This window comes from Genypterus blacodes, unplaced genomic scaffold (assembly GCF_046128005.1).
Source record: "Genypterus blacodes isolate CSIRO-AG114 ecotype Tasmania unplaced genomic scaffold, CSIRO-AGI_Gbla_v1 ptg000094l_1, whole genome shotgun sequence".
Classification (NCBI taxonomy): Eukaryota; Metazoa; Chordata; class Actinopteri; order Ophidiiformes; family Ophidiidae; genus Genypterus; species Genypterus blacodes.
The window spans coordinates 2,049,360-2,070,631 of NW_027466898.1; the positions used below are offsets into that span (position 1 = coordinate 2,049,360).

The following is a 21,272-nucleotide window of genomic DNA, read 5'->3' on the forward strand; positions in this document are numbered from 1 at the left end:
AGGACTCCAGCCACCCCAGTCACATGCTGTTCCAGATGCCAACATCAGGCAGATTTTACCACAGCTACACAACTACAGACTCTATCCAGTCAAAGGTCTTTGGATGGTAACAGTCCCACGCAGGTTCAGATGGCGTTGAGCTGCATCATAAATACAGAGTTCACTTGAATGTTGAATGTTTGATGCTGTACCCCACACTGACACACACACTTATAATTTCCAACTCACAAAGTGGTCAGGCAACATCGCCAAAGCTTCCAACAGGCCTGATGCTGCATGTTACATGGCTACAGTCTCTATACTTTCCTACCCAGTGGTGCACCATCATGTCAACGCATTAGATTCAAAACCGTGCAAAGACGGAATCAAAAATCTGTTCACTGGTCATTTTTTCAGCAGTGTTGCCATTAAGTTGCTCACATTTTGACTGAAGGCTCCATTCATTGGTTATTTGAGCTTTTTACACACTAATAGTACACAAACTCCTTTTAGTAGTCAACCATTACTTTTCATTTCAATTCATCTTTAAATGCCACAGTCTTTAACCCGGCTTCATTGTTGCCATGGTTTCCTCCATCATTCCAGTGACTGACCACTTATCACACCCAAGTTTCCCATCACTGTCACCTGACGTACTCACCTGCCCTCTGTTTCATCCACATCCCACTAAAACACAACTAGTGAGACTGAAGTGAGCCATTCTGCCTTGATTGTTCACAGGAGACCATTGAAAGTTGCAAAGCCCTAAGAAAACTCATTTTCTCTCACAGTTTTGCAACAAGATTACATAGTTGTACAATGATCATAGTTCTGGAACTGCACTCCAAAGCTGCTCCAAAAACAGATACAACAAAATTAAAGTTAGGATAGAAGCAGACAAGGAAGGCAGAGTTCAGGGGGAAAGTGGAGGAGAAGACCGAAAAAAAAGGATGAGGAAAGAGAGGAAAGGAAGATGAAGAGGAAAACAAAGGAGAACAAGCGGGAGGGAAGGAGGAGAAGAAGATGAGGATGATGGACAAGAAGAGAATAGCAGAGGAGGAGGCGAGAAAGGAGGAGGAGTGTCTGGGGTTTGGTCACGGTCCCTTGCGGTAATATTTAATAACAAACATTAAAAATACCACAGAAATCCTTCACCACATTCCCACGCTCTAAATGGCCAGGACACACACACATACACACACACACACACACACACACACACACACTAGCAGAAGCATGCAACCACACACACACATGCGTCACCCACATACTGCACATACATATACTGTATACATACCATCAACCTTTCTGTCCTTTTCTGTCTCCCTGCACGGACTCAAAAACACACACCAGTACACACAAAGTCACGCAACAATTCATACATAGACACAGACAGACACACCCACACACACACTTGCATTTTTCACTATCAACGCGGGAACACACCCACACTTGGTAGGAGCAGAAAGCGTACACAACATTTACAATGTGTGTGTGTGTGTGTGTGTGTGTGAGACATTTATAGCAGAAAGCTGCACATTGCACAACACCGGGCACAGCTGTCAAACACAGATACACAAACAGCTTCAACATGATCCATTCAATGTGCTGCTGATTGTCAAAGCACATGCATACGTAAACACACACGCACACACACACTCATATATAAGGTGTTTGGATTTTTCTGTTGTTGTGGGGAAATCCTCACAAAGATAGATATGCATAAATAGGTTCTCTTTCACTCTCTCTCTCTCTCTCTCTGACACACACACACAGTGGAAAGGAACAGGGGAGCGGGGACAGAGAGGTGGTGACAGAAAGCTCTGCACCAGAGTAGGAAACCCAAGTTCCACTTTTTTCCGTCTCTCATGAGGAAAGGTGTGCAATGTGTATGTATGAGAGAGTGTGTAAACGAGAGAGAGAGCGAGCGAGCGAGCGAGCGAGCGAGAGAGAGAGAGAGAGAGAGAGAGAGAGAGAGAGAAAGAGAGAAAGAGAGAGAGAGAGACCCATGTGGTTTTCAGAATCATAACCCATCAACGATTATCACCTATTAAACTACTATTATTACTTCTACTACTTTATTATTACTACCCTGACATTTTAGTGTGTGTGTGTGTGTGTGTGTGTGTGTGTGTGTGTGTGTGTTCATCATGTCGCCAGTGGCTTTCTGACCTCGTCTCGAGGTTTGGTAATCCCAGCCAGAGATTCCTTTCCATCCCTCCCACCCCATCCATGTTTCACAAGTGCGTCAGCAATGTTACCACAACCATTTTCTCCCCCAGTCTCTCTCTCTCTCTCTCTCTCTCTCTCTCCCCCCTCTCTCTCCCTTTTAACCACCCCACCCTCTTGTTTTCTGCCAAGACCGCCCTCCTCCCCCCCCCCCTTCTCTCCCCTCTATCCCTCCCTCTGGAGTGCCCCTCTTCCTCACTGTCTTCTTCCTTGACTCTTCCTCTCTAACCCTTCTTGACTATTCTTTTCACTCTTCCTCCCATGTCTCCTCCTCTTCCTCTCCCCATCTTTTCACTTGGGCCTCCTCTACCGTTTTCAGCGGCAAACATTCTTGCACAGAAATCCCAAAATCTGGGTCAAAACAGAACCTGTAGTCCATCATCACATTTTCAGGCCATTTCATATTTCATGCGAGTTTTACAACATCAGGCTGAATTTGAAAAACCTCTGTAATAAAATGTTTATGGCTTGATTTGTAATCCGGTAAGGAATCCTGATCCCCAACCTGCTGAACATCGTGAGACTCACGGATGAGTCTATTGTTGGCAACACGTGTCGCATTGAGAAATCATTTAAACACACATAACTGTATTTGTCTTGAGTCAGATAATATATGACACACTGGGAATGTTTCCATTTCTGTCAGAATCCATCCATCCATTTTTAACTGCTTATCTGGGTCTCAGAGCCAGCAGGATAAGAAAAGTGTCCAGATTTTCCTCTGCCGAGCTACATTCTCCTCCTCTGGGGGATCCCAAGGCCAGGTGGGAAATATAATCCCTCCAACATATTCTGGGTCTACCCCGTGGTCTGGTCCCAGTTGGATGAGCCTGGAAAACCTCCAACTGTGTGCAGGAAGCATCGAGATATCAGAATCACCACAGCTGGCTCCTCCTGACAAAGCAGCAGCAGCAGCAGCTCTACGTCAACTTCACATTTGAGATTATAAAGTAAAACATTTGTCTACATGTAAACCCTTACACATTTTGTCTTTTTATTGAAATTAAAGCATTCGATGGCACAGCTACATTTGGAAGATTTGGGATCACAGGGCTGAATATAACGAGTGTGTGGTTTGAGATGAAATACTCCATTTCCGCCTTCTGCAGCTACCTGACAGATTAAATTTATACTACCAAAAACCAAAACCAAAAGCATGTGCAGCAAAAAATTACTGACATCTGCACAGCTGTTGATCTGGATATCATTTGTCTGACACAAAGAAACTGAGATTGTTTTTCTATTTGCAAAACATTCAGAGAGGTAAGTGGCGATCACGTTTAATCCAGTATATCCTGTAAAGAAACAAACTGAAAGGAGAGGTGAGCGAGCCTGTGAACAGCAGGGCGATCACTCAATCCTCTCTGGGAAAACACGCGACGTTCCATTGAGAGTGTATAGATGGCAGGACATCTGAGGAGGGGGCCGATTCACTGGGAGATATAGGAGGCATAAATATAAATGCAATATTGAAGACTCGACTCCCTCACCATTTGTCTGCTGCAGCAGCTGTGGCTGTCGGACACTTGGCTGACAAAACAAGAATCTTATTCACTTAACACTCCTCCTCCTCAGGGAAAACGCTCCACAGCACTGGGAAATGGTAATGAGAGAGAAAATGAGACATGGAAGAAATACTGGAGGAGACTCCCTACTTTGGTTTGAATGATGCATGTTTGGTTATAAAGTCAGATATTAGTCTGTGTTCTCTGATGCGGCCCATGTGACTCTGGGTCTACAGTTCCAGTTAAGGCATCTCAAGTTATTCATCCGAAAAATATCCGATTTAGAAGGGATTTGTAGAAAGGGTGGGGCATGAATACATTCCAGGAGACTGGATCGGCACAGGGATTTTCATAAGTGTTGCAGCTTTTGATATTGTATTGATATTTGCAGTGATGTCAGTGTAGATTTATCAATGAATATAATTAAATGTATTTTTGTCATGATAGACTATCAAGACAGATTCATTTAAGGATTCCAAATATACAGGAAGCCAAATATTCACTTTAACTTTGGTTGCATATCAATGGAATTGCTGGACAGTAACAAAAAGAACTTTGTTCTTCAGTCAAATTATAAATGAATTCCTTATGATTGCATTTGTTTTGACCCTGACCCTTTTATGGGGTTTCTATGTCCTCTCGTGTGCTAATACTCCTGCCATCGCCCTTGACTACAACAATAGACTGTTGACCTGGAGTTGTTCCCCCGTCCTTGTCTTGGCCTTATACAGCGCCAAAAGTCGTTTGCCGTCATCACCAGACGCACGTGTTGAGGAAGCACAGGCAGATCCAAAGATGGATCTTTTTCCAGTTACAAAGTTGCCAATGATGTTTCCTTTCATGTAAACATCTGAGGTTCTGGTACTTTCTAATTCAAAGGTTCACGGTTTGTTCTTGCATCGCTGCAAAAATGCGATGAAGTTTCCTCTCTGTATCTCATGACATAAATCGTTCTTTTGCCACAGTATTTTCCTTAAATATGCGAAACAGAAATTTAAGTGCATATGTGACCTGGTTACTGCAGTAGAAATCTAAACGTTATCTCATAGTCCATCAACATGGTAACTGAAACTTTGTGACATTTGTGAAAGTAAGTAACTGCAGAAAGTGGGCGAGAACTTGGTTCCTGAAACCATTGTCACCTGCGTCACAATGTCACATAACCCTGATACTGCAGATTAATGCTTTGTCGGCTGCAACTTATATATGATAACAGACAAATCATTATTCTTACCAATGTGTCCCCGAAAGACGATGCCATATCCTCTCTGTGATGTCAGGAAGAGAGGTTTGCATTCAAGAATCGACATTTACCATAATGTGATCCTGCCTGTTTCTAAAAACTCAACTTCTTGCCATGTTACACAACACGTCATATAAATCACATGTTTAAGAAATTACTTCATAGGCATAAAGTGGACTTCCAGCACAACAGTGTTCATTTCTGTTTGTGCAGAACTGGGATGGTTGCGACACACTTCAGCATTCCAGTAAAGAACATCTGAACACATCACTATGAGCAGGATATGACTAAGGAAGGGTAGTGGGGGTATCAATTTTATACATGTCTGTGCGCGTGTGTGTGTGTGTGTGTGTACATGCACGCCTGTGCACATCTCTGTGTGTCAGAGCTATTTCCCAACACTGCTGCATGCGATAGTTATGCAGGAATGTGACTATCAAAACTTGAGACAATTTAACTGGAACTAAATGCACCATGAAGCTCATCAACACAGTGCTGAGTGAGACATCAGCATCTGGTTGGAGGTCTGAGGTGAACTTAATACGAAGGAAGAATTCATTATGATGAACCACAATTGCTGCATGTGTTGATGGTGGTTTTGCTGCCGTTTATGTCGAGCCTGCATGCACAGTTGTCCATCCACAATGAGCTGCGTCAGGATCAACATGAGGGAAATCCACAAAATAAGCGTTTCTGAAACATTTTGAACCACTGCAACCAACCAGTCCCGCCTCACCAACAACTCTGAGTCCAGAGCTCACTGCAAACCAAGGTCACGCCATCCAGACGGTCAAATTCAGGGTGAAAACGTATGAATAAGGACAAGACAAGTCCTGATGGCCCAGCTGTGGCTTATTTGTTTAACAAAAACATAAATAATTCCACAGTATTATAATTTGGAATGGGTTTCTCACTGACTACATGCTTCCACTGAGAAAATATTCTATAGCTCAGTGACTATTATTAAGACAATGATTGATCATGCTCTGACCAATCAGAAATGTGCATTAAAGAGAGCTGTAAATTTATTATCATAATGGATAATATACAGTAGCCTTCATCACTCAGCCTTCCTCTCTATCCATCTCTCTGCCTTCTCTTTCTAACAGGCTCTGTCTGCAGGGTCACATGGAGCAGATTGCTGTAATGATGTCTGGATGATTCTCATCACAGACAGGCTAAGTGGTTTGTCATCCTCCTCCTCTTCCTCATTTACAGACCTGGGACAAATACATTTGCAATGAACATGTCAGGTGGGTGCGGTTTGTCACATAGCAGCAGTTTAGGGAAGTGTCTGAATGGTTTTCCATTGCTTATTGCGTCCACCCATCTTAACTTCAAACAAGCTCATACTAATAAAAATGATGTTTTACTAAAATTATTTTAGTAAAGTCTCCTCCTCCCTCCTTCCCGCTCATCCTGCAGCCTCTGCCTCAACACTTAGGGGAAATCTCTTACAAAGGCCAGAACTAAAATTTTCTGGGGAAAATGATGACAGCATGTCCTTACACAGAATTCAAGCCCTTGCTTTTCCCATTCAGCAACAGTTTTACTGTGAACAGCTTTCATGACTATATATTTATTGCAACACTTACATATGCAGGATAGCAGGCTGTAATGACTAGTAGTTTAACTGTTTATACACACACACACATACACACACACAAACACACACACACGTTGCTGAACTGACAAAAAAAAACATTAAACGCTGTACAACCCAGATGACCACAAGAGTATTATCGCCCTCCAGAGGAAAAAAGGTGCATGTACATGTTGCTCACTCACTTTAATACACACAATACTAAATTGTGTTTCTACAGTCAAACCTGATAAAAAGAATGCTAAGGGGATTGAGATTTTTTTTTGCCATGACTTCACACCTTCTGTGGTCTGCATTCAAACTAACAGTCGGTAGTTTTGGTTCATCACTGTGTAACACTACATTTTAGACACGAGAGAAATATTCTGCCCCTAATTAATTTTGCTCTTAACCTTCGCTCGTGCAATACAGAGAACACACACCTTTAAATGACAGAGAAACAGACACATGAGATGCTTTGCATCAATATGTACAGCGGATTTATTTGTGATTTCCCCAGAACATTATCAGTATTTTACTACATACAACGCATGTAATCAATGTACAATGGATCAACTGCAGAGTGAAGAGCAAAAAGAAAGAGCAGCACAAAAAACAGGCGGTGATATAACCACAACAAAAGAAATTGGCTAAGGTATGTAAATAATAACACTATTTTATAGAGGGCTACTGATGATGCCATTAACAGTGATGCCATGGCAACTGTAGATGTTGAAAAGAGTTTCTTTGAGAATCATTGAGGTCTGGTGAATGTTACTGCATGATGGTGTGCATGTGTGAAGGTAAAGGTACTTATCTTGGGACTCAGCTGAAATCAGAACATGCTTTTTCCCTACAGATGAGACGGTTTGTGCTGAGGGAGGTCAAAGTCTGCTGGAGTAAAACCTTTCAGACATTCCACTAATTAAAGTCAGGGAAAATAGAAAAGAAAATCTTTAGCTTCTTCGAGAATGTTAATTCTATTTACGTCATTACAAACATTTGTTTCACTTAACAACAGTAACATGGGAGGACATTTACTATGATTGCACAGGGTTGAGCGGCAGACTTTTTATTATAAATGGAGTTTGTCTTGATTGACTATGATGTAATTTGGAAATTCGATAAAGTTTATGACCTGTAAACTGAACAGGGTGTTTCAAATAACTTTGGAATTTGACTTTTTATTGAATTGGTCACCTTAAGAGCTGCACTGTGAAAATTCTTCATTAGACAGGACGACCAGGTTTGGCTTTTAATGAATTGTGACATTAAGCCTACAAATTCTCTACTTGTTTCCTATACATTTTTGAATATCCGGAATAAAAAATAGAAAAAGATTGGGAAAGAATTGAAGGTGTCAATTGATTGTGTACTCCAATAAATATTGCACACTGCAAAAATAAAACAATAAACCTGAATATATGATAGATAGAAATATTTATAGATTAAAGAAGACCCAATTATTTCACATCCAACTACTATTATTTTGATAGCATTCTATACACTCAGCCTGTAAACAAAATCAAGGCCTCAAAAACACCATTTTTGTTTACATTAAAAGTCTTGAAGTAGACTTTCTTTTGCCAACCTGTCTAATGAAGGACTCTTTTTACAGTGCTTTTCTTTTCTTTTTTAGAAATCAAAAACGCAGAAATGCCTTTCAACTCAATGGAACCAATATTCATGCGGGCCTAAGTGTTTCTTAAAAAAAAGAACCAGCAGAGAGTAGAAGAAGGGAGAAAAAACACTGACATAGCACATCCTGTTTGGCCTCCCAGCTACTTGACTAAAAACCAGTACAACCAACTAACAACCAAACCAGGGTGAAAATGAACAACAGAAGAAACACAGACAAAAAACTCAATGAAACTGTCTTAACATGAATAATACAAAGAGAGATCGTCTTGTATTCTTGTTTTAAAACCCCTGATATTGTCCCAAAATAAGGCTGTGGGTTCTAGGCACACCAAGGTTCAACTGATCAGAGCAATACTGTATGTACATTTATGAAGCGTGAGTATTGTGTTATTTAAAAGTCAAATCCTACAACACACCCGGCTATCCCAGGACACTAGACATATTAGAGTTTCTTTAAAAGAGACGGTGACAAATAATTCTTAGATGTCAAACATTTTGCAGAGCTTTTAGAGACAAGAAAAAACACAAGTGCATCATTGGCAAAAATTGCTGGTGAGGGAGAGAGAGAGAGAGCTGCACACGCAACAAGTTTACGTTTGTGTGTGTGTGTGTGTCCATATAAGAGTTTGTTGTGTACATGTGTATGTACAGTCAGTCAGTATGTGTTTCTCTTTGAGTGCTGTTGTTTAAGTGCATGTGTGTGTGTGTGTGTGTGAGCGAGCGAGCATGTATTTAGAGAGGTAGCAGAGAGAAGCGATCAGAGCAACAGGTGACTATCTGCCCTGAATGATGTCGTCAGTCTGTTACAACAGTAGGAAAATTGATTTTCTATTGACCTGCAATCCTCCATTTCTATCCCGGGCCTGTAGACTGAAACACCCACTGACTTCTACAGAGGTCACGGAAAGGTATAGCAAACTTTGTATATGTGATTACGACTCAGACAAAATCTAAAGTTCTGTATTTAGGTTAGTCTCTTTCATTGACTTTGAAGGATACAACGGACTCATCAACAAATCTGTCGCCTGACATTACATTTCTGTGCCATCAGTCCGTAGTTTAACATTGCAAGCCACCTTTCCCTTCTAAAACATGTTCATCTAAATTTTCTGCTTGCAATCAAATGTAAATTTGAATGGCAGAGAATTTTCTGATTACCTTACACGTTTCATTAATTAAGATGACTTCCAGAGGAGGTGCCGAGACATCCCAAGACTCATGGGTGACTTGACTCGGTCCCACATCTTATCTTATTCTATATTCTCAGATTGTTGGGTAAATATAAAATCAATTTAACAACTGAATAATCAACAGACCTAAACCAACCAATCCAAAGCTATATTTCAGCGAGTTTACGTGTCTCGCATTGTAGACAAGGATAATAAATGAACGTTAGAGAGGCGTGACGAGCTGAAATGCGATTCATTTGTGGATATAATACCAGAGTGATCAGTATAGGCTCCGTGTTGTGATTCACAGCATATTCTGAAGGCTGGTGTGAGAGCAGCAAATAACCAGAGTTATGGAGATTTCTGTAAGAAGGCAGTGATATGGTTGAACTGAGGTGGGTGGGTGTGACTTGGCTGACAGAGAAATACACACTCTTTAGTTTCTAGAACATCTAAAACAAGATCCCAATGTTGCAACCCTCATCAGACAGTTGACAAAAAAGCAACAGAGACGAAACGCGTGAAAAGTGTGATACCGAGAAAAAAAAGCAAACTAACAGCCAGACTCAGTGGGCTGAACCCGGAAACAAGCATTAGCAGTGCGTGGAGGGTAGGACGGACCAGTTATCGGAATCTACCCACCGGTCCAGACTCCTTTTATTTGGGTCTGAATGAATCGATGCCGACAACACCTCCAGCCTTTGTGTAAAGCTAAAAGCATTCACACATGCATGATCAAGCAGTTTCTGATGGCGTAAGCGCAGTCAAGCACTTTTAGCTCTGCAAAAGGGGCCAGAGAAGCAGAAATAGAAACTACATACAAGCCTTTCAGCCAAATCATGTGCAGCTCTACCACAACTATAGTCACTTTAGTAGCATGAAAAGGGTTCCTGGACTCACGGAGGGTCGATTCCAACGAGGACATGCTGCCCGCTGTCTATGGAATTTTGGAGAATTCTCTTCTCTGTCCACTATGTTCACATTGCACGCCTTCATGCTCATTCCCAAAATGCAAATCATATCGGAAACTGTCGAATTGTGTCTATTCCAGGATGAGATTAATTAATACTCTGAATCTGGCCTGAGCTCCTCTGGCAGCGTTTAATTAATCCGTAGATCCTTGGTCTCTCATCATCCCCTACTGGGGGCCGAGAGGCTGCATAATGTGGCACTGTTGCCTTACTGAGTGACGGGTCCTGGGGTGGAGACCCTGTGTTGTCCTGGGGTCCTTTCTGAGTGGAGTTTCCTCTGTTTTTTTTTTTAGTTTCCTTTGGCTACAATATTCGCCACAAAACAAAATATGTGTTTGATCAATGTTCCTGCCATTGCCCATGACCAAGGCACTAGGCTGTAAGAGCTGGAGTTCGTCAGTAGGTGCTGCTCTGCTGCTCCTGATAGAGCGGATGGGTCAAATGCTGAGCGGTTTGGTTAAACTGCACATTTAGCCTCTTATCGTAATTGCCTGGCCCAGACCCAATCTGAGAACTCTTAGCCCATGAGAGGAATTTGTTCTGAATCACCCTGCCTGAATCCTTCTATTCTGCACTTTGATCCATTCGTCACACTTCCATTAAGCAGTTCACTGTTCAATCAATCTGTTAGACGTGAGGAGGACAACTGAAGCAGATGAGAGCGCTTTGAGCTGCAATGTGAATATAGTTTAACTTCAGTGGTGAAGCGATGCTGAGGCCTCTGATTTAGTGACTGAAGCTCTTCTTGATTTGTAGACTTTTCTCGAAATTAGCTGAGGTACAAAAAAATAAATCCAGCATTGGAAAGAGATTAAAGGAATATCCTGTACATATACACAAAGATCTAAATTAGTGTCACAATAATAAAAGTGATGCTTTGTACTGAACACAATCAAGCCGAGACAAAAATATATATACTGTATGTGCGGAGGGAGAGGTAGTATGTTTGGTTAAACGCAGCGCCAAAGCTTAACCGCGCATCCTGTTTATCTGCGGGAAACAAGAGAGAAAAGAGAGGAACAAAGGGGAACAATAAATAAAGTTACAAAAAAGAGAGAGAGAGAGAGAGAGAGAGAGAGAGGCTGAGATATCAGAGTGACACCTAACATTTAGAAACATTGGGATCCACTCATATACTGACTGGTCTACTGGCGATAAGATGCTATAACAATCATCTTCTTTACACAAAAAGAACAACTGGCAACTATTTTACTGTACGGTAAACAAAAACAAAACAAAAAAAACTGCAAAAGTTGTGAAGGAGAGAGGAGTTGTTGTTGTTGGTGGTGGTGGTATGTGTGCGTGTATGTGTGTGTGTGTGTGTGTGTGTGTGTGTGTATGTTTGGTTCCTTAAAGGCTGTAGTGAATTGTTGTCCTGTAAACTGCTGTGAGGTATTTGCTGAATGTTTCCAGCTGAGTGAGGTTTCTGTAAATAAGGCTACTGAGGTGGAGCTGCTGATGGGAGGACATTTGGAAGGGGGCGGGACGGCTGTCATCTTTGGGTTCATGTGGGCCAACAGGGGGAAGCTGGCGCCATCGTCTGACTTCATCCTTTAATTTAAAGCCTGATGTGAAAGTGCCACCTGGAGGCCGATGTAAGCGCTGGTGCTTTTTTTTTTTTTTTTTTTTGCGTTTTTTTTCGTTTTTTTAGATCTTTAAAGGCATTAAAATTGAATTGTTCGTTGGGGAAATTAAAAGCTTAATGCCCAAACAACAGCGCAAAGCTAACATGGCAGATGCTTTACTCTTAGAACCCATTAAGCGCAGAATCTCACCCCGCCCTGGATTCCTCTTCAAAGATTTGATGTGACAGAAATTAAATGTACGACTTTTAACATGTCTTTTTCTTTTTTTTATGAAGAGGTTTTTTTTTATTTATGAAGAGCTATTTTAAGCGCTAACGAGGCAAGACACATTGTAGTGAGACAGATAATGTCACACTTTGGGTTTTCGGGGGACACTTCTTGTCCGTCACTGCCTCTGCAGCACTCGCTCTGCCTGTGGCTGCTCTTATACTTCCATAAATGCGATGGTTATCTGGTCAAGAAACCATTTCTGAATCACCCTTTCACAATAAAGTGACATGTCCTGTTCCACAGCAGCCATTCCACGATATCCCGTCAGCCCTTGGTGGGCCACAGTTTTCCAAAAGCAGAGCCTGATTGGCTGTTGAGTTAAAGCTATGAGAAGTAATCCTGCTGTAAATGGCTATTGCAGACAAAGAGGCTGTTAGATGGTTGGTGAGTAAGTATAGAGGCACGGCCATGCTGCTGCTGTTTGCCATTGGCTAATTTCTGAGTCAGTCGATTGAGGCGGTGTTAGTTCAATCGAGTGAACGGTGTCACTGGATTGTGTTTGACGTCCTGCAGGTGTAGCTTTTATACAGAGGGACTGCCTTTCCATGGAGGGTGAAAATACTCTGATGTGTTCCCTTCTCGTCAGGTTATAGCTCCAAGTATACAATGGCTGCACAGAAGTCTTCTATATTCCATTGGAAAGAGGAATGAAGGGAGGATGATCGTCCCATATCTGTCCAAAGATCAAAAACTGAAACCACATCAGTAAAATCAAAGGCTTTTCCACAAGCCTTCAGTTAACATCAAGGGAACATGGTACAAAGAAGGAGCTTGTCCATTTGTATTGGAAAAGGCTCCAAGAGTCCATTTTGCTCAACTCCGCTTCATTAAAAGGATGTCCCAGCACAGCAAGCCAAGCCAAGCCAAAGCTAGCCAGCAAAGTCTGACACACATGAAAAACAACAATCTTGAGAAAAATAAAAGAAAACAAAAAACAGCTTTTCATCAAAATGAAAAATATGGATATATAATTGTCAAGAGCTAATCGATTGACTTCAGAAAGACAGAAGAGATGTACATCCATAAAGTTGCAATGGAAAGAGAGGGCACTTTCTGGTATATTACAACAACATCAGCCAAATGTTTCGTTAGGTACCTTAAACTGGCTGCCATAGCTTTGAGGCTGTTCCCACCGATATGAGCACTGTTTTGTGTGTCCATTGTGCATGAGTTTCAGCCGGTAGGAATGCTCAACCACTACTGGGAATGTTAAAATAGTAAATAAATGTGTGAAATTTCTGAATCCTATAATTTGCACGAATGCCAATTTCAGTGTAAACATCATCCAAAACAGGTCAGGATGAATACTGAATCTTTTTGGTGATACTGGCTTAATCTGGCATGTTTACACCAGTTTGGATTGTAGTGAATTTTTTTGGGGGGGGGTTATTAGTCAGGTTTAGACCAAATCATAATTTAGCTGGAGCAGTCAAACCTTGATCAAAACTATGACAGTCTTCTTCAATGTACCAAACAACAAGTTAGCACTCTTGGTTTGACCAGGATTGCCAATTCTGTCCATTTTTAGTTAAATACAACATTAGAGTCAATCTCCTAATTGCATAAAGATACTATTTATCCAGAACATCTCACCATCGACATTTTAATCCTCTTAGTATTTTGCCTACTTTTATCCTTTACTATGTCCAGACTTAGTAAGTGGTATTTACAATGTTTCTCCACAAGGGGGTGATCCAGGTCTGAAAGAGGGGACCGGGACTGAGTATGCACTGTGTTGACAGAAAGTGATGTGATATGTAATGATGCTCAAAGTAACACCCTAAACCTCGCTTATGTGGCTGGTGTGAAAATGACAGAATGTGACAGAAAGATATGAAGCTTGAGTTTATGTTTCCTATAAAAAAAAGAAGCCCCTTTGTCCTTGTTAGAATTCTGTTCTGCTGTTTAAAGCATGTGAAGGATCTCATTTTAAATGCTATGTGTTATGCATTGATTATATTGCTACCATCCATAGAATATCCACTTTGCACTGAAGGAATAAAAGAACTTTAAGGCTATATCAATCATTTCAAAATACAGATGCAGCCCTTTCATGGGTACATCAAGATCAGTACTGTCCTGTAATAGATTAGACCATCATGCCAACAATCTGGAAAATGAGCTTAGGAATTAGTATACTGTTGTAATTCTTTATAAAATGTTTAGCTTACTTATGCTGTTATTTAGCAATGAATTGTAATAGATTGTATGATCATGCAAACAATCGTTTTGCAAAAGGAGTTTTTTAGATTAATAGATAAGCTTAGGAATTCATATATTGTAGTAATGTTTTACAAAAAAGTATAGCTTACTTATACTGTTATTTAGCATGACTAGAATCACAGTGATGCCTAGAGCTTCAAAAACAATCTCCGTCTTATGATTGTAAGCTTACGCCACACACACGGTAAACACCAAGTACACAATATCAGACAAACGTTTCCCTGAGGCAGAAGCAGGCAGTTGGTTTCTGTCCAACTAACCAGCCCAACTAACTGTCTTAGCAGCAATCTAACCAGCCAAATAATTTGGATATTCCTTATCCATGAAAGATGACTTTGTATATGTCAGTCTACAAACTTCACAGGTCCAAAAATGACTAAATCCAACACACGATGCTTCCCTGCACTGAAACCTCAGTCAGAACCTGTACATACACCCCCTTGTGGTCCATGAATATTCTCATATACTATACACACACATCAAAAAATAGGACTCCTCACACACTTCTCAGTGCATCTGTGTGTATGTTAGTCACCTGAAAAGTGACACTAACATACACACATTGCAGAGGAGCAGCCTTCAAATTCTCTACATTAAACAGTGGATGATTGATTTCATGGAAGAAATCATGATTCACTCTCTTAAATATATACAGTATATCAGCTTATACTTATCATTTATATTTATATAGAAATATACATACATTCTTGATTTGTGAAATTCCCTTTTGTCTTGATCAGGGAATTCCAACCACAGCAACTCCATCCACCGTTCCAACCTCCTTTTCTCGTTCCCAAAAGGCTCACCTTTCTTCCCCCTATTCCCAAACTCAAACATTCCTCCTTATACTTCTTTCTTCAATTGAACTGTCTGGGACCTCCGCTTGAACACACTGCCTTTCCTGTGCTCTGCAGCTAGCCACACATTCGAGGCTAAACAGAAAAACACACTACATGATTTCAATCCTAACCAAGTGTTTCAATGCCAATGTTTCATTTATATTTTTGCAAGTTTGCCTTGGCTGTTAGCCATGTTAATGTTTAATATATTTAAATGTCTTCAGTGCAAGTAAACTGAAGACTGAAATAATATATACCTAACTCTGCTATACATTTAGCTGTACCTCTTAAGTGCCAGCTTGCTTAATATAAATGTTTCTGTTCCTCTCATCGTGATGATGCGAACATGGAGCAATGAAATGAGGTTAAGGAGGAAAAAGGATCCAAACGACAGTGTCCATCGTAAGAAAATGGTTGAAATTGAGATTTAGAGGCCACTGCCCAAGGGGAAGTGCCGATGTAGAAAGGTGAATTTGGAGTTTGCAGATGCGGAAAAATCGGGACATCCGTCTGTTCCACATGTGTGCAAGTCAGGATATCTGGGTCGTATAATGAAATATAATGCTGTTATGTTGCAAATCCAGATGTTCAAATATAATCTGGATATCCAGGTACTGCAGAAATCTACCGCATATTCAGGTGTCTTATCCGAAAAGGCAGGAGTCAAGACATCCAAGATGTGCGGCTTGAAGCACAGGAGGTGGAAATAGAGGAGGAGAAGAATGGGCTAAGTATGGACAAGAGGCAAAGTTTACCTTCTAGCTGTTGAATCAATCTCACCCTATGTGTCCATGATTTGGATTTTCTGGGTAAAGGAGGCAGGGGCTGGTTAATCTTTGTGTGGTTGTGTGTGTGTGTTTGTGTAAACTTGTATGGCTCTGCCGCTGCTATGAGACCTCGCTGCCAAACACCTCCAGCACCAAGGGGGTGAGCTGCATGCTGTGCTCGGGCTGGAAGGACAGCGAGCGGTACTGCTTGGAGTGCTCCTCGTTCAGGCTGCGCAGGTCAGCCAGCTTCTGGATCATCTTGGCATAGAGGAGCTGCCCGCCTGGGTGGTTGACCCGGATATAGGCCTGCAGCGCCTCTGACAGACGGTCCTGAAGCTGCTCGATCCGGGCGTGGTCCTGAACTCCAGGACGATCTGCCATGGGGTAACAGAGAGGGTGGAGTGACAACAGGGTTTTGCTTCACCAAACTGACTGGGTTAACATCTGCCCTTCAGCTACTCCCTTTTTTTTTCTTTACTTAGAAAGCACTGGAAGGTAAACAGCAGTGGAACAGTTTCAATGTTTGTAAAGCTTTCAGGTGTCCACAGACTACAGAAACTTGGATGTGGAATTTGCCAAAGTCTAACTATTAGCCTGTAAACATAATTTTTGAATTCACAATACAAACACACACTGTTTGAATGAAACAAATTCAGTTTTGATTTGATGATGATCAACAGAAAATGGCACTTCAGGCGATTGGCAAGCAGCAGCACACCCACACAAACACATACCTGGGGAAAGCAGGCAGATGGCCATGAGCAGCACGTGTTCTTCCTCATGCAGGCTGAGTTTCTTCAGGCCGACCTGGAACTTCACTAGCGGTTCCAGCAGATCCAATGTGTGACCAGCTACGGAGGACACGCACATACGCATTATTAGAAGTGGAGGCTGAGGCGTAATGGGATGTCAGTGAAGGAACAATGTTTAAGAATTATGTATTGTCTCTTTAAACACTGTATTCATGCACTAAGGACAGAGAGCAGTTTGTTGACATCTGTTATGCACTGCTTGTGTGAATGAGTGAGTAAACAGTGATTGTGTGTGTGTGTGTGTGTGTGTGTGTGTGTGTGTGTGTGTGTGTGTGTGTGTGTGTGTGTGTGTGTGTGTGTGTGTGTGTGTTGTGTGTGTGTGTGTGTGTGTTTGTGGCTGCTTTATTGCTTCCATGTAAATACCTGAGGTGAGCTCTACCATAGTATTGTGCAGGTGTGAGCAGTTATACTTTGTTAAATTAGGTGCCAAACAACATCACGTGTGTTACTGGCATCAATAATGAAATTTTGGTTTCTTGTGAGTGTGTGTTGTAGGACTTTATGTTGAATTCTCCATGGAAAACCGCAAAAGCATCACTTCTACACTGGGGAGACTGTGTGTGCCTTTTGTGTGTGAGCATGCACTCATGTCTTTCAGTTTCCAAATAAGCTGTGTGTTTTTTCTTGTGTAGATGTCTTTAGTGCAACTAACCCTTGGTAACGTCACTGACGCAGTATTTGAAGTCTGGTCCTCCGCAGCTCCAGGACATATCCTCCAGATTGAATGACTGGTTTGATCTCAGCATGATGATCTCAATGGCACTGGACTTTAACAGGGCGATCTGGTCCTCTGCCGTCAGCTCTCTGGAACACACAGACACACACACACTACATTTTACAAGTGTATCACACAAGCTTGGTCAGACAAATCCAAGTACACACTGGTTGCACAAATCATCTGCTTTTGCAGTCCTTGTCACAGAGGGAAATAGCACATAGCAGGTTTGTGCCATTACTCTTGCTGTTTTGTTTGGAGGGAGGTGAGGATTTTCCCCTGCATCATCACCATTTTGCAAGGACTTGAAATGTTTTCAGTAAAAAAACATATAGCACTTTGTTCCATCACAACACAATCCATTTAACAGATGACAGGTAATTTGGCAAAATAACAAATTCCCCACCTACGCAGATAAAGACATCATGCACTCTTTATTACACGGTTACTGTAGCAACAGAGTTTCAAACTATCAGCTTTGTGTGTCTAGTAAAGCATGCCCTAATACTCTGACTTACAAAGAATGTGTCTTTAGCGACTCTCTATCCCACTTAAGTATGTGCAGCTGCCCGATATAACAGAAATAGATTTAACTTTAGATTGCCACAGTCTTATTGCTTCACAGATTCCCATAAATATTTGTTTACTTTCAAGCACGACTTTCATCTTCATTCATAAGAGCTACTTGCTAACTGTAGTTTCCTGTTCTCTCTTTTGTTCTCTGATTTGTACCAAACAAACCACAAATGTTTTCCCCTCAGGAAAGAACTAACAGCCAATGGCTGTTGAGGACAGCAAATGGAAAACTTATATGAACTGGGTACAATTTAAATCAGTGTCACGTCATGAGGCACACACAGAACGTAGTATTGTTTGAAAAAGAGGCATGTAAAGGAAATACAAAAAGCGGTGACTGCATTTCTCATACTCCCAAAGAACGGAATAAGAAAATAAATACAGTCACTTTGGTGAATATTCTGTTAGTATCTTTCGGAAAAGGTGTCTCCTCCTTCCATGCTACTTTGGAGCATTCAAGATTTATCTGGAGGACTGGAGGATCTGGAGACTGCTTCATCAAATCCATGCAAAGAGCTTCAGGCGGTTGTCATATTTTGTTATTTTTTCAAACTTTATGCCTACCATGTCTGTCTCCTGTGTTGACAAAGGAATTTCATCTTTGGAGCTACACAACCAAGGCTCAGCTACTCAACTACTGTACATCAATACAAAAGAGTTGAGAATAGATATAAAGCTATTATACATCATTGGAGCTCTTTCTTCATTTGCCTCACTCACACACATGCACTGTATCACACAGAGAGCCTTCATTACTCGGTCTTGTGTGTGCGCACATACATTTATAAATTTATTATCAGTTCTTCATGTATTTACCACGCTGCAGTCTGTACCAGCATATTCTTGGAAACGCTTGTTTGTTTGGGAGTCATAATAGCATTCTGCCCTGTCCAATAACATCATGCATGCAGTACATGTAGCAGGATATCAATGAGCTTTGTGTGAGAGGGTGTGTGTTTACAAGAAGCTGGCTTTGCTGTCTTTGTATGTTGTACTGGTTGGATGAAAACAGAATTGCATTTGTCAATAAATCAGTGCAAGAACTCCCTAAAACCAGATTCATAAATTAGATAACTGTATAAGTTTAATGTTCAGCTCGTTCGAAATATAATTTATGGTGTCAAAAGGAGTGTGACATGCAATGGACAAATTATCCAATCAGATTATTTGTTTCATCTTTACATCAAAGCCCATTTGAGCCAATCAAAGGCTTGAATACTGAAGTTAACCAATGTGAGTAAAATGCAATTACTTGAATAAATCCCGCTGAATTGTGTTTTGATGCAAGGACAATTTGCAGTCATTCATGCTGCAAAATGAAAATGTAAAACACCTTCAATAAATAAACAGAGAATATTCATAAGCTGCTGTTTATAAATATATAATGTATTGTACAGTTTCTATACAGTATACATAAGCTTATATACTGCTTGTTGCTGCTTGGCTGAAGGATACAGAAGACTGCAGCATACAGAATAACAATACAGCTCAATACAATAAGAGAGTTTTCATCAGCAGCTATTTTAAACGATTGGGGACTGATTTTTTATATAAACTAAACTATATAATCTGATTCATTGCACTGAATTCTGTTTGAATCCAATACATACCTGAAGCCTGGGATCATCTTGGCAAAGCCAATGACCTTCTGGATGCTGTAGGAAACCAGGTCAGCCAGGTGGGGCAGCATGGAAAGCTTGGTGTCGTCTTCATTGGATTCAGGACTACTGGCACCATCCTGGTACATCATCAACAGGTTGCTGAAGTTCATCTTTGTGTCCACGGACTCTGTTTGAGGGGGACAGAAGAAAGCAAAGGAGAACAAAGAAGGGAGAGCAAAAATGATTTAAGTGTCACTATGTCATTAGTAAAGGTCTTGAGTATTCTCTGCAGTTTGTACAGAGCACTTAAAGATTTTAGAAAAACTTTATTGAAATTAAATACCTGGACATTATCTTATTCTCCCAACAATAATACAAATGAGCACAATTTTGAAAATGAGCAATGAAAGAAAAACATATGTCAATGGAACATATGAGAATTACGATATACCGCATGGCAAAACATACACAGGTTTATTAAGCAAAAGCCAAAAGCCTGTGTTTTGGCATCTTAATACTTTTTCAGGCTTATAAAGACTAGAAAACCAGCCGTTATATCGACGTCTAACTATAATAGTATTGCCCTTTCTTCTCTGGAATTAAAACTATTGTCCCCATCAACACATTGTCCACAATCACCCAAAACCTCCTCTTCAGGATACTTTCGATAAAACCCAACAATCTTAGCAGTACACACAATTTAATCAGCAATGAATCTCATTTCCTAGGTTCAGCACATGTGCGTATGTGCACATATGCCTGGGAACAGATAATAGAAGAACCAATGGAAAAGAAGAAACAGATTTGCAGCCAGATCTGTTCACTTTCATTCATGGATGTCTTCATTGAAGGTTATGTCTTTGCTTAGAACGGCCTTGAAGCCTAAAAAGGAACAGGGACAAGAGCATAGAGACTTGTCTGACTCACCAGGTGAGTGGTTGAATGAGTCAGAGGAGGCATCGGAGAGAGAGTGCAAGGAAGCAGCTCTGCTGGCACTGCGTGTAACAGGGCCTTCACGTACCGGAGGCTGCAAACACAGAATATAGACATGACTAATAGCCTCACTGCGCTGTTGTTCTCCTTGCGGGGCATCAATTGGGGTAGGAATCAGGCTAGTGGACCCCTGAATTAAAGAACTTTGAGATTTTGTAGGGCAGTCATGTTCAATAATCTCACCTGACATTCTTAATTTTACATGTGGACAATAAAATATGAGACACACTGTACATAAAACAGTTTTTCTTGTATCCAATTTCCCTCAAGTGGGGTTCTACTAAATCAGAGAGAAGTGGACTGGATTGAGGTGGATTTTCCATCCAATCTGTATCCTCCTTCTCCTTTACTTGGGGTGACCTAAATGTGGTCGACAGATTGCAGGATGGTCAAAGTATCAAGTTCATGAAGTGGAAGAAGACAATACGACACCACTGGTGTGTGGATAAACACCATTGATTACTCGGGTTACTAGTGTCAAGTAGAGAGAAAACACAGGCGATAGCAGCTGACATGTTGGTTGGAAGTATGACAACAATTATAGACAGTATTTACCGCTATTGCGAGATCA

At 41.1% G+C, this 21,272-nt stretch overlaps 1 protein-coding gene across 3 annotated transcripts in view; it reads right to left on the reverse strand.

The window, feature by feature from the left end:
* Positions 1-7,012: 7,012 nt before the first annotated feature.
* LOC143007852 (vitamin D3 receptor A) overlaps positions 7,013-21,272 on the reverse strand; it is a 60,681-nt gene continuing 46,421 nt past the window's right edge. For all 3 annotated transcript variants that reach the window (XM_076159335.1, XM_076159336.1, XM_076159334.1), the window contains 5 exons: positions 20,636-20,735; positions 19,718-19,895; positions 17,469-17,620; positions 16,739-16,855; positions 7,013-16,378 (listed from right to left, as the gene is read on the reverse strand). In XM_076159335.1, coding sequence (XP_076015450.1) covers positions 16,125-16,378; positions 16,739-16,855; positions 17,469-17,620; positions 19,718-19,895; positions 20,636-20,735 — 801 coding nt within the window. In that variant the 3' untranslated portion in view covers positions 7,013-16,124. The remainder of the gene's footprint in view (positions 16,379-16,738; positions 16,856-17,468; positions 17,621-19,717; positions 19,896-20,635; positions 20,736-21,272) is intronic.